This window comes from Pagrus major, chromosome 9, assembly GCF_040436345.1.
Source record: "Pagrus major chromosome 9, Pma_NU_1.0".
NCBI classification, from domain to species: domain Eukaryota; kingdom Metazoa; phylum Chordata; class Actinopteri; order Spariformes; family Sparidae; genus Pagrus; species Pagrus major.
The window spans coordinates 28787999-28802043 of record NC_133223.1 but is presented as its reverse complement, the minus strand read 5'-3'; the positions used below and the strand labels follow the sequence as shown (position 1 = coordinate 28802043).

Sequence of the window (14045 nt, the reverse complement as noted above, 5' to 3'; positions counted from 1 at the left end):
CCCCAAATTACTGCGATAAAATGTAGCATTTTATTTTCCCTTTACTCTCCAAAACGTGTCGACAACTTACAAATCCAACACGATAACTTGGTCCAGGAGGCCCGGGAGGTCCAGATGGCCCAACTGGTCCCATGGGTCCAGGCAGACCAGCCAGTCCGGTCTCTCCTGGAGTTCCAGGTCTACCAGGTTCTCCTTGAGCTCCCTGTAGGATGGAAGGGTGAGTATTGTTAAGAATAAAGAAATACAAACTTACAAAAAGATTTCAGTAAGTCACATCAAACCATGGTCGGGTAGATTGTTAAACTCATTGTCAGGGATCTCATGCATCCTGCACAAAACTACTGGTGTGTCGTGTTATCAGTACCAGTACCACGTAGGAGAATGAAACCGCACAAACACCCATGCTCATTGTTCTCGGGCCAAAATCAGACGTGTTAAACCAAACAATATCCGGCACTCAGATTAAACTTTTAAGTCACATCTGTAGCTGACGATATTTGACAAATATTTGCATATTGTTAGAAGACACAAATCCTCTGTGATGGCTGACGTGCTGGAGCCCAGTTACCTGCAGATGGGAAGGCTTAGGAAAGGAGGAGGAGGATAAATAGTGAGGCAGCAGATTGGTGAGAAAAGAAAGGTAGGAGCTTGGCTGGAGAAATGAAAGGGATGAGAGAAGCTTCAGAAATAGTTGGATGAAAAGTTGATATATCATTCTAATTACAAGAATGGGCTCCATTACACATCCCCGAAAGCACGCCACCAAATTAGACTTGAATTTATGTACCTTGTTCTCAGGATTATGACTAATAAATTCTCTCTAATACTTGTTACAACAATGAGGGAAATGTGCATTTGATTGTGTTTTGGAGCATTGGTCTTGTTGAAAAGCTGCAGCTGCTTTAAGATATAAACAACAACAATGAAACCATCGAGGCTGTAAATACGCACCTTCTGTCCAATTGCTCCTGGAAGACCAAGCTCGCCTGAATCCCCCTGGTGTAGAAAAGAAGAGGACAAAACATGTCAAATAGAAGCGCCAGTGAAAGTTGAACTGAAATTTTAATTCTCCGTACTTTACTCCTGCATTACAGACCAGAGGGCGGTAAAGCTAGCGTCTTTTCATGGTTCCAGTAGCAATGAAAGCAAATGACCAGACTGTCAAATCTCACAGCACCGGGTAGTCCGGTAACCTCAGCCATTCAAATAACGACCCAAATCACTACAGTACGTAACGTAGGGCTTGTTCAGATCGTAGATGGGACTAAGCAACTGCTGACTACATGGATCCCCAGCAGGTTGACTGCTGATGTGGCGCTTGGATTTGAAGTCTCTGCTCACACATATATTTCAACAATTGTGGTTTAAGTAGTAGGGATGCTAAAAATTAGATTTCCAGAAGAAACAATCATTTTACCTTTTCTCCCTTGGGACCAGGAGCTCCTGGGAGGCCATCAGTACCCGGAAGACCAGGCAAGCCCTAGAGTCCAAGAGATTTGGTTCAGATATACAGAAGTTGTTGATTTGGTGAGTCTGTGCCTCATTTTAATTACGATTCAGACAGTTCGAGGGTTTAGAGAATTACTTCACTAGTGGTGCTATGAGACGAATATATTGACACGTACCGGTTGACCGGGTGCTCCATCCTTTCCTGGTGGTCCGAATGCCCCAGAGCTCGATCCTGTGCTTGCTGTTGAGGGACCAGGAGGACCGGGGGGACCAGGAGGACCTTGTGGGCCTGGCAATCCCTACAAAAATAACAAGAAGAATCTTTTTTTTAAGTTTACAGTAATCTATGATGTTTACAGTCCTACAGCAACAAAGACGATGTCCTTTATGACAGTTTGTTAATGTTGAGTTGTGTTTTTTAAATTTCAGTTCTTCTCACCCGAATAGAGTCCAAATCGGGGAACCCGGAGCCTTCCATGTCCACAAAAGTCTGAAACACATTGACATCAGTTGTATGATTCACAAAGGCAGGCAGTCATGTGCCGATATAAGTTTTTGTAAAATGCAGCATGTGACTGAGGTCAACATTAACTCACAGATCTGAGTCCTGGTCCTGGGGGTCCTGGAGGTCCTGGGGGTCCCCTGGGGCCAGGTTGACCATCTCCACGGTCTCCCTGTATGCACGAGACTCATTCATGACATTTCTATTTCACAAATTCTACTTTTATGTTTTGAGAATTAATTTTCTGTTATTCTGTCGATGTAACTGAGCTTGTTACCTTGTCTCCTTTAGGTCCAGAGTCACCTGGGGTTCCTGGAAAGCCGGGAGGTCCCTCAGGACCCTGTGAGGAAACAATAATCAACTTTAACAATCCATCATTCCATTATTTCACTGGTGTTCTGAGTGTTGTGCAGGAAAAAAACTACTTACAGTTTTTCCATCCTCACCAGGATCACCCTATGAGATTGAAATAAACACAAGTTGTAAGAAAGAAGTTTTGATTTTGGAATATTGAATATTTGAATCTTTGGATGAAACTCTCATCAGGACATGCAACAAAAGAAGAAAAAATGAAAACAAAAAAAAGTTCTTAGTCTACTAACTGGCTCTCCATCATTTCCTGGTGGTCCTTGGGGTCCCGGGGAACCTGGTGGTCCAGCTGGTCCTCGGGGTCCAGGGCCACTGGAGGAAACTGAGCCATCACTGCCGACCGAAAACTCTGTTGCGGGCCCTGGAGGGCCAGCGGGACCGGGGAGCCCAGGAGGTCCAGGCTCTCCCTTCGTTCCTTGGTAGCCAAAGCCTGCGCTGCCCTGGAGATAAAGAAGAATAACTGTTAACTGAGGTAATGATTAAACAAGAGGGGTTACACATGTCAGCTTTTATATACACAACACACAACACACAACACAACTGAATTCCCCTATTTGAATGTTGAAATGTTAAACAACCTTTGTGACCATTAGTGTGCAGATTTCTGAGTTTACAAGGTGCACTTGAATGCACCATGATGTCCCTGTCCAACTGTGTGTGTGTCAAACTCTACACAGCAGAGGAGGGAAGCATCGATAAATCTCGAAGTGATGTCATTCACACTTCATAAAGTATTGTAGCCTTCTTTAGACGAGGTATGGGCGGGGTCAGGCTTGACATGCCACCCCGTCCGGATGTGGACTGAGGTCCAGACTTTGAGAAGTCCTGGCTCAGATCATTGACAGCTGTTACATAAATGTATTAAACCAGTGATGCTGAAGAGGAGCAAGTGACAAAGACCAACAGTCCTTATTTAACATCTCTGTAACTTTACTTCCAGGCGACTTGAATCAAAATGCTGAAAGTCGCCACACAAAATGAGACGATCTCTCACTTACCTTTAATCCCTTCTCCCCCGGTTCTCCCTGAAAATTCAAAGAAGAAACAGAGATGAGTCGGTGTGTCAACGTCTGTACTGTGGAGGCTGCACCGGTGGAAATGAAATTCTGCTGAGTTGCAGAGATAAACTCTCTGTATAACAAAAAAATAACCAACCTCTAAAACTTTTTATAACTGTAATCCTGATGACATTAACCGACATAATATACACGAGCTGAATCAGAATATAAACTTTGTTGTGTTTTTAGTGTTTGTCCTGTGTTGTGCTTCTTTACACCTTGTTTGTGTCACACACTACTTATAGTCACTTATATTTTCCTGTACGTTGACTGTATATTTGGACAGGTGTGTTATATGTGTGTGTTGTTTTTGTAACAACGTCGTCACTTCAGAGGATTTTCCATTTGATTTGTGATGACATTTAGGCTTCATAAGACAAAAGATCTACACACACATGTGTATAACTTATATTTAAATGTACAAAATGTAATAAAAACACAAAATGTCCACAAAGTAACATAGAAGTGGCTCGACGTAATGCACGTTTGCATGCAGTTAGGACTTGCAGCTCCCTCTAGTGTTGCTTTGGGAGATTTCACAGCTCACATCACTGCTGTCCTTGCTCGTCCTCACAACAACTAACTTTGTGCCCGTCTCAACCTTAAAGGACAAATCTGCTTAAAATAAAGTTTTCCTGCGTCAGCAGTGCATCCAAACTCTCTGCAAAACTGCAGGACAAACACTAAAGTGTGCTGCTCTAATACAAGTTTTCTTTTCACTATCTAAGTTGAAAAAGTCCAAACCTTCTCTCCACGGGCTCCACCTCGTGAGCTCGAGCCAAATCCAGATTCCCCCTTCGGCCCGATTGGACCCCGTTCTCCTTTCTCTCCTCTGTCCCCTCGGTCACCCTTTTCTCCTTTAGCCCCGTCTGGCCCTGAAAACAACGACACAGGACTGAGTCATTAATACCCTCCTGAAAAGACCTTTCAGAAATGATTAATGCTTGTATCCCACATCCCAAACAATAAACAGGACCCAAAAAGAAGAGGGGAAAAGAGGAAAATGAAAATGACTCTTTGCTTGATGGAGCGAGAATCCCAGCGTGCACGGCTGTAATTTAAAAGGCCATGTCTGAATACACCTTCCCCACACCTGCATGCATGACCATCCTGAGATTTATGTTCTGTTGTGAGCTGAATTGACCTTAAACTCTTCCCACTGAATGTGTCACCTTCAGTGGAGCTTGTATGAAATGCAGCCCACTTCTTCATGTCGCTGATCTCCAACAAAGCTGCCAAGCACCGCAGAATGATGTCCAGCTTTTTCAGTATTTCAGTTTAAGGGTTTGGCGATGGAGAAACAGATCTCATGCAACTAAACGTCATATCATAGCATCACTAGGCTCAGCTCATATGCAGCTAGTCCTGCTTGTCCAATTCTTGATATTTCTCTAAGAGATATAAAAAATCCATTTTCTGTCTTTGCATGTTTTTTCAGGGAACTACAGCTGAGTTTTCCGTCCTCTTTGTCCTCTATACAAACATGTCCACCACCCTTCATGAACTCAAAAGCATAAAACACAAAGATTCATGCTTTCTTGCACTTGTGCCCCTTTGAAATCCATGTGAGGTCCTGCATGAGGAGTACACATGAGGCAGGCAGAACATCAGACCAGAGAATATAAAAAGGAAATAATAAAAAACACAGGTGATTCGGATGCTTGTCTCTGTGTTTTAAACCCCCTCGACCCACCTGGTGACCCAGGAAGTCCGGGCCTGGACCCCGCAGAGACTGAAACGTGCTCGGAGTCGCTCGCTGAACACAACCAAAAGACAGTGTTACATTAAGTCTCCAGGTTCACACTGTTTCATGTCAGTTTCATGGATCCATGTGGAACAAAGTCCCTCTTAACATCAGAGCAGCTGAGTCAGTGCTTCAGGTTAAAAAGCTGTGCAGACAAGTGTTTGGAAAAAATGTTGTAATGTCTATTAAAATGATTTCATGTTCTGTTTTATCTTTCTTGCTTTATTGCTCATAAATTCCATCTTTTCTATTACATTTTTAATTTATTTCTCTATGACTCGCTATTTTTGCACCTACTGTTGTGTGGTATTTTATTTTGAAAGGCACCATGGAAAAACAGTTTATTATCATAAGCAGCTGTATCAGTATGTTTCCTCCTGGACGTGAGGTAAGCTGTTTTGATATTTTGTCTATTCAGTCATGATACGTTTTTTCTTGTTTTCTTTATTGTGATCACTTCTGTAGTAACAAGCCACAGTTTTGAAACCAACTCAAGTAAATCTACATATAGTGCCAACAAAATGTCAACTTACACTGATATAATACCCTATCTTACAAATCTTTGGGTTGAATCTTAAGCTCTAAAACAAATGCAAAATATAAGGTTAATATCGTACAATTAAAAAAAACTCATCCATCCATTTATTCTGTTTGTTCTACATGTTAATAAAAGGGTAACTTTTAAGGGAGTATTACTTTATATGTGAAAAAAGTATAAAACTTTTGTGGCTCCAGAGGAAGCTGCATGTAATCTGATAAATTGCCTCCAGTGATGTCACTCAGTGGCTGCGTTGCCTTGTGGGTAATGTAGGCACCACCACTACCCACAATGCAACGCAGCCACTGAGTGACATCACTGGAGGCAGATCAGATTACATGCAGCTTCCTCTGGACCCACAAAATGCTTTATACTACTTTTTCACATATGCAGTTGTACTCCCCACATTCAAACGTGTAAAATTGGTGGAGTTACCCTTTAACAAACAGTATAGTAGGTGTTTACAGACATTTTAAAATATTTTTCCCAGTTTCAGAATAATTTTCATAATGAAAGTCGGGGGTTTTTGAAGATAAAGTAATCAAGATAATTTTTGTCTCTTGCTTTCTCTCTTTAACGAACTGACACCCAATCATGACTGAGTTCTGTTAAACGCTCTTTCACAGACCTGTATCTTCATATTTAGCGTTAATATCGATGCTTTATTTAAGTCAGGTTCACCTAAAATGTAACATTGCTCCACAAATTATGTTTATACACGTTATGTTGCAGACGAAAGCCATGTTGTGCCACAGTAGGTCAAACTCGACTATTATTTATGATGTGTCATTTCTGCCACTACCACCAGATGGCGCCAACGGTATTTTTAAATCTTACACCAAGTGGCTTTAATGATAATTTGATGACACCAGGCAGTTTGTCTTATCCTCTACTGGAATAACTTTTGAAAATGCAGCAAAAACAGACAACAAAAATCTATTTCATATTATCTCTGGATTAATCGCTTAATTAAATAATGAGTAAGTATTAAGTATAAACATCCTTCTCCAAATGAACCTTAAGTAGTGAACATTACTTATTAACACCTGCACTGACACTCGAGTGCTTCTCACAACTTCCAACCTCTAGTTTGCATTAATCCTCATGTCCACTAGATGGAGACAAGCGTCAGTGAATCTGTTTCCGACTAGATCGGACAAGCATGTTCAAGGAAACATGAACCCTGCGACACTGTGTGCTGTCAGAAACATTTCCCTCAGGTGAGCTGAGTCACGTGTCAGCTGCCTGGGTTAGTACAGCATCTATTTTCCATCTTTGTGAGTAAAAAATCAAAATTTATGAAGGGATGTGTGCACAAACAGCAAGGGGGGCAGATCCAAAGGCATCTGTAAAAACACTCTGAAGAGGGCTGATAAAAAGTATGTTAAACTGTTCTTCTGTGCAGCTCATAAATACAGAAACACAAAAATCCATCTGAAGTTAGTGCTGATGGTGGTCCAACTAAAGGACTGTGTGTGATCTTTAAATCTGATTCAAAATTCAGCCGTTTTTTATCCAGGAAGTGTTGATTGTATCCAGATAAACTCACCTGTTTCTCTTGTAACTGACACTTCCTCTTTCCTGATCACCGGTGGCTGCTGAATGGGTCGGGAAGATGGAGGAGTCGTCTGCAGGAAAACAAAAACATATTTAAAAAAGAGTAGTAGATGATGATATTTACAGGAAGCTGCACTGAGCCTGCTGTAGATTTTATGGCTGTTTCCTCTGGTATCCCCCCTCATTGAAGAGCCTTGAAAACAATGTCAGAAGAATGCCACAGCGTGGGAAAAAGTCAGCTTGTTAACATGAAATCCCAAACAATCCCGACAAAAAAAGTTTGAGAACTTTCATTGGCACTACTGTTTACGGTTTGTGCAGTCAAAGCTCTCTTCCTGACTGAAAACACTGTTTCCCAGCTCTACACCAGCGTGAGACTGAGAAACCAAGGACAGAACAAGAGCTTTTCTTTCCTTTTTTTGTCAAACTGTTGTTGTCGTCAGTAATTGCAGTTTATGTGTTCGTCGCTGTCAGACGTCTCGTACCTCGGCCTAAACTCCTCGTTATGTGAACATTATGAAGGCCAGCAGGGACACAGCTCTGTGTCTCAGTTGCAAAATGTCTTTACTCAGAGTGACAGCGACACCCAGGGTACAATTATAGAGTTTATTTACAAGACAGTTGACATACACTAACCTTATGGGTATTTATTTTTGTATATTTGTGTGTGGACAACTCATTGAATCTGCAGCTAAACTAGTAAAACCCCCATTATCACATAAAAAGGTTGAATTAGAGAAGGATGGACCTTCAGGCTCCATGTCCATACAGCTTTTTTTCTTTTAACAGTTGTTTCTAGTTTCTAGTTGAAAATATGAGAACTTTTCAGAAAGACGCTGGTGTCATCACTCATATAATAGACGGGGCGGGATCTGTCACAAGTCATCCATTAGAAATGGACGATGTGTATTTATTCCTGCGAATACAGATACCTGATACTTGCCTGCTTCTCACGGCCGATACAAACAAGATAACTGATAAATTCACATTTTTATGTTTTAAAAAGAAGGTTACCCCTCGAGGGTGAGAAAGGCAAAGATGTAGTGAGTGAAAATGGATGATTTAATGTGATTTGTTGTGTTATAACTCGTAGATGTTTCCCCTCCTCTTGGATCTCTTGCAGAACATGTATTGTAAATTGAAATCATGTTGTCTTCCTCTAAAGCTTCAGGAGCGAGCTGCCAGCAGAGTGTGTAAGTGCTGCACAACTGAAGCAACTTGGCTCCATTTATAAGTTCACGATACCGATATTTATCAAAATGATAAAAAATGTCCTGATATTTATCGTGCATCACCAAACACAATGTAAAAGAAGCTTGTTCAGGCCGTGTCTGTCTATATGGAGCTTTAAATCAGACAGAAACATCGTAACAGTGAGAAAAGCTCATTTGTGGGAGAAGATAGGCTGGACACTGAATGTTGGTAAATGTGCTTTTATCCCTGTTTGTGTTGTGAGCTTGTTGTTAGCTGTGTAGGCTAGGCAACCCTCTGTCAACATAGCATTAAGTTAGCTACGTAGCTAATGTCAATCAAAGCACACACAGCGTTATTATTTCATCAGCACTTTCTGCCAGGGGAAAGCAAAACATAAAGCTAAAGATATTCTGTGTTTATGACTGCATTTTGTCACAATAGAGAAAGAAATTATGCTTTTATAAAAGAACAACTGTGCATCCTTTATAGTAAAGTGTGTTAGTGGACAAAGGGATGACAGGTTTACAAACCCCTGTTAGTACAAACACAGCAGGACTGACAGAAGCAACAGGAGCGATTGTTGGCTGGGGGGGAGGAGGTGAATAATGCAAATACCCCCCGCCTGTAGCTCATTCTTCACCGGTGACACACCTCGATTGTCACCTGTGGAATTCAAACGAGTCTTCGGGATGAAGAATGCAGGAGCGGGGGGCGGCTGAAGGGCCGAGTGAAGCCAGTGTTGATAATTAACCAGTTTCCTCTCTGGGAAACTTCTCTCCCTCGCCGCGTTGCATGGCGCTGACTATGCTAAGAATTTTGGCCGGACCACTATTGACTCTTCTAAAGTTGATATATGTATTAATGTGATAAAGAATACCCCGCTTGTTTCACTCCTTCACCTATCCATCACAGCCGGGGATGACGGGTGGGAGGCTCCGATTCTTTAGAACATAGTGTTGATGGATTTGAACCACACAACCCCCCGAATCTAAGAGCAGGTATGCAGCTCCCTCGGCAATGAACATATTCCACCTCTGCCGGAGCAGAGGATGTTTTTTTTTTTAAATCCTTTTTTCAATGCAAGCCCTGTGGAGTATCTCACAGAGGGAGCTTGGCATATGTTTTTGTGTTTTTCCTACGAATGAAAGAAAAACAGGCTGTTTAGAAAAAAAAGGTTAGACTCTCCCTTTATTTGATGATAAATGGAAGAAGGTGCAGAAAGACACAGTCAAGATTTTTACCTTTTTCCCTCTAAATTTTGCAGCGTTTCATTGAGACTCAGTCACTTGGTACTTTGAATTTATTTGAAAAAAGTCAAATCAAGGCTCCTTTAGCACTCAGCTTCACTTTTGAAAATTAGATTTTGATGCATTGGATACCTGAGTGAGGATTTTCCTTCCCTCCATTAAGACAGAACCTTATGGAGCTACAGCAGCACTTCCCCAGACCCACATCAGGACTCATAATTAAAAACACTTGTGCAGATTGTGATCCTTTCTGTTGCATCTAATCATTTCTTGGTAAATGTAATTTAATATATTTAATGTGTTCTCTCTGACTTGTTCTGCTTATTGAGTAGAAGTGGACTGTGAGTGCCCTGATTGCAGATTTTAAAGCCTCTGTGCACGTCTTTTTTTCCAAATCACAAATGGGAGGAAATATGTACAAATAACTCCGAGGTCAGCATCTTCGCTATAGTTGTTTTCATGTCATTTGATACTGCTTATGCTGTAAACTGCTTTACTCACTCACTCTGAGGATTATAATGCACAGTGTGCTGGCTGTGTTTAACAGCATTATGTCAGAGTTTCTCCAAACTATCTTGTCAGCAGTCAGATCATTAACTATTAAAGCTGCCGGAGCATTTATACACAAAACAGTTAATTAGATATTATTCCTCACCTAGGTGGTTTCCTACTTTGCCACCTTGTTTAACACAGAATGTGTGACATAAAAATGTTGATTTTTGATAATAAGTGAGGAAGTACGCATGTGAAAAGGCATTAAATAATAACAAAAGTCACTCTAGTAAAAGTAAAAGCAGGAATAAGCAGATAATTAAACGATCTGTACGTCAGGATCCTTTCCACGGCTGCCGGGAGGAGAACAGGAAGGAGAGTAGAATTAATTTGATAATGAAAGGCTCATTTCTTTAATCTGAATTTATAGTTTTTGTGCATTTTGTTCTGGTGCAGGCAGCTGACAGTTTGCATTACATGGTGGAGACTTTGCACACATCGTGGTTATTCTATAAATTTTTCATGACAGTTTGGCCGAGCTCCAACAGGCACGACTACATACAGCAGATCAGTTTTTATTATTTATGGGTCGCCAAGTCAAGTCGAGCCTACAGCTCTCATTATAGTTTAACTATTTATACACAACAGCCTTACGTTTGTTCACATGAAGACTTCAGATGGTCTTTCTTTACCTGATGGTCATTACAGACAACAACTAAGTGGCTGTAATCAACCTGAAACACTCCTTTAGCATCCCACCCTGTTAGCATCATGCCCTTGAATCACTTCCTGTCTGGCCTTCATGCTTAAGGGGACACTTGAATTCCTGCAGCGACACTGTTAAGGATGACCGACTACCCTCGACATCTATCACCACGAATTCCTCGGATGACAAAATGGAAAGCTACACTCGTACGACTCTCCCTCTCTGGCTCGTCTCTGCCCGGACTTGCCTTAATTGCACCGGTCGGACAATTGTATGCAGAGTGTAGGTTTGTGTGAACAGCCATCAGATGGAAAAAAAATGTCGGCAGGTAGGAATTAAGATGCCAGCTGTTGTCTTTTACATCACATCGCATATTACATGATGCCTGCTGAACAGATGGAAAAAGCCCCCTTGTAAAAGTCGCAGGGCATCAAGGCAGAGTACGATGAAGAGACTTCCGATTTGAGGTACCCGACCCTGCCCTCCCTCGCCGTCTCCAACTTTTCTTTCCACCTCTGTGAGTTCCTGTGCACAGCTGATTGAGAAAGCAGTCAGAATAACAAAGCCTGGAGGCGTGGGGGGTGGGGGGGGGCCTCTGACTTGGATCAGATCGAGTCCAAATTGACATCTGGTTTTTCTAACTCTTCACTATAATTGTGAGGGGGAGTACATGCACGCACACAGGAGGAGGAGGAGGCGGTGGTGGTGGTGGTGCAGGGCGGAGGTGCGTGGATATCTGTGACGTTGGGGAGATGTGAGTGGGTGTCTGTGGAATCTGATTGTGTGAGTGTGAGAGAGACGGGGAGCAGAGGGAGGAAGACAGGATGACAAAGAGGGGAGATAGAGGAAGTGACTAAAGTAGAGATGAAGGAAGACACCGAAAAAGACAGAAGTACATGCAACGATTTAGAGTAGGGGTTCTCAAACTGGGGTCAATGGGACCGACAGAGGTCCTTGAGTGGATTTGTGATTTTATGTTGTGACAAATGTCCCGACATCCCGTTAAATATATCCCGTCTCTGGCTCGAAAGCTATCTTCAGTATCCTCAGCTTAATCTTCAGCTATCAGCTGTAGTGTTGAGAGGTTGATATGCTCCATATGACACAAACAATGTGAACGTATCCACAGTTTGAAGAAAACGTATAAATCAAACGTTTTAATCTGTCGACTGGGATAATTATCTTGTTTTGAAGTCGGAACAATATGGAAAGAAATATTAGATTTGGCTGTTTTGATTGATTGTCATTTGAAGTGATCATAGTTGGATCATCTCTGGAGGCAGCAGTGGAGGAAGTCACAGGACCGAAATAGATGTTTGTGTAAAAAAGAGCGAGCTGGCGAGGCGGCAGGACAGGACAGGGATGTGACATGTTGATAATATGTTATGTGTGCAACCCACATCCAGGAGACCTAACTCAAAGAAGAAGAACAGCAACGAAAATGTCTGCAAACTGGCTAAAAAGCCCCCAAAAATGATATTTAAAAAGACAAAAGGTCTGAGAACTGGAGAGACGATGAGCTCCACAAGCTCCTTTGACCTTTTCGTTTAGAAAGCAGCGCCCAACATCACACTGGATGCCGGCGCTGTTGTGTTACACGTCGTGCCTCTTTGGCTGGCAGAATGCCGACATGCTACCTAAAATACAAACTGGGGCGACAGTTGTTTTGTTAAGTTTAACGATCTCTATAAAAAGTGCTGGTGTGAGTGAGTGAGTGGAACATTGCCAGTGTGCACGGTGCTTTATCATCTGTCATCTATCTTGTGATATCTGTTAGGTTTGGCCTTCATCCAGGTGACAAGTCTGCAGCTACATCTATCCAAAGCACAGACACCTCACCTGACACCAGGTAAAGCTCCTGGTATTTGAGCTAAAACTGACATTCAGAGCTCAAAACTCTTCCTGCTTGTTTTCCTTTTCCATTCAAACAGCTATGAGCAAAATATAAGAGCAATAAAAATCCAGAAGGATTTTAATATTAACTCCCAAACTTCGGGGAAGTCCCGTTTCAACTCTCCAAGGTCATTTTTCTTTCTCGTCCTGAAGAGGAAACTCTCTGTGTACAAAGACTTTGTCTCTAAATGTATAAGACAGAAGCAGCTCGATTTCCAGACGTCAACTCAGCAGTTTTTAATCTCTCCTGAGAGATGAGTGTTCACTCGCTTAAACCGAGTAACCTGAGACATCTGCGGTCCATCTAACACTGGGATGACTAGGTTTGCAGATGCACCGAGCGCTGTTAATAATCTTTGTTAGCCCGGTGTACATGTCAGGCTTGATCAGCTGTTTGAACAAAGCACTCTTGATTTACAACTTCACATCAAACCTATCTGGTTCCAGTGCAATTTCCAATGAGAAAATGGAAGACCGACCCTTAATCTGTCAAAGATGCATCAAGAAGAATAAGGACGACAGATTAACTGTGATGAAACACGCCATTATTAATGAAAAGTAATTAAGCCGAGCTAAAATAATGAAGGGAAACGAGAAATGAAATGAGACAAAGAGCTCGATAATAAACACAGAGTTGCTTCATACCGTCCATCTGTGGTTGTCCACGGCTGGTTTTGGAGGTCTGGATTCCACGTAGCCGCTTCCTTCACCTGAGGCCTGAGGAGACCAATAATACATTTTAAATTCAATTTAAAATGTCCACAAGATGTTCATCATTTGTTTTATTCAATCTTCTTTTAACTGTGTGTGCGTTGTCCTGTTCATGAACTCCACTTGAATTCTTGGTCAAATTAAGTCAGCTTCAAAAGGAATTTAGCAATTTAGGACAACATGCATATTTCACATACATAACCTCTTGTTGCTCTGTGTGGACGCATTATCTCCCCTTTTCTAAGTCGTCTTTATTCAAGCAGAAGTAAAGATATTTGGGGGGAAAAAAGAAAAATGGAAGTACTGATTCAACTTCTTTACTCAAGTAAAAGTAATAAAGTACAGGCTCGGAAATGTACTCAAAGTATACTCAGAGTATTAAATTTAAAGGTAGAATCAGTAGGATTTGTCCCAGCTGTTTGTGAACGCACCACAAAGACGGTTAATTGTTAATTAAGTCTCATTCCCAGGACGTCAAATGCAGACATAAATGATCAATAATCCCCCTCAAATGCATTAAAACTAAAGTAACAAGCCTGTTTTGAAAATGTAACGAGTAGAAATTACCGATATTTGTGTTAAAAT

The 14045-nt window shown here is 41.7% G+C and overlaps 1 protein-coding gene and 1 long non-coding RNA gene across 2 annotated transcripts in view; one reads left to right on the top strand and one right to left on the bottom strand.

The window, feature by feature from the left end:
• LOC141002738 (uncharacterized) overlaps positions 1 to 2444 on the top strand; it is a 104797-nt gene extending 102353 nt beyond the window's left edge. Inside the window, exons 6-7 of the long non-coding RNA XR_012179648.1 lie at positions 1438 to 1527; positions 2243 to 2444. This is a non-coding gene — a long non-coding RNA (uncharacterized lncRNA). The remainder of the gene's footprint in view (positions 1 to 1437; positions 1528 to 2242) is intronic.
• Positions 1 to 14045, bottom strand: part of col18a1a (collagen type XVIII alpha 1 chain a) — an 88394-nt gene that overhangs the window by 11277 nt on the left and 63072 nt on the right. Inside the window, exons 5-17 of the mRNA XM_073474124.1 lie at positions 13395 to 13466; positions 7210 to 7288; positions 4123 to 4253; positions 3319 to 3345; positions 2554 to 2760; positions 2381 to 2407; positions 2229 to 2291; positions 2046 to 2123; positions 1889 to 1939; positions 1626 to 1748; positions 1418 to 1480; positions 952 to 996; positions 71 to 202 (exon numbers count right to left, since the gene is read on the bottom strand). Of these exons, the coding sequence (XP_073330225.1) occupies positions 71 to 202; positions 952 to 996; positions 1418 to 1480; positions 1626 to 1748; positions 1889 to 1939; positions 2046 to 2123; positions 2229 to 2291; positions 2381 to 2407; positions 2554 to 2760; positions 3319 to 3345; positions 4123 to 4253; positions 7210 to 7288; positions 13395 to 13466 (1098 nt within the window). The remainder of the gene's footprint in view (positions 1 to 70; positions 203 to 951; positions 997 to 1417; positions 1481 to 1625; positions 1749 to 1888; positions 1940 to 2045; positions 2124 to 2228; positions 2292 to 2380; positions 2408 to 2553; positions 2761 to 3318; positions 3346 to 4122; positions 4254 to 7209; positions 7289 to 13394; positions 13467 to 14045) is intronic.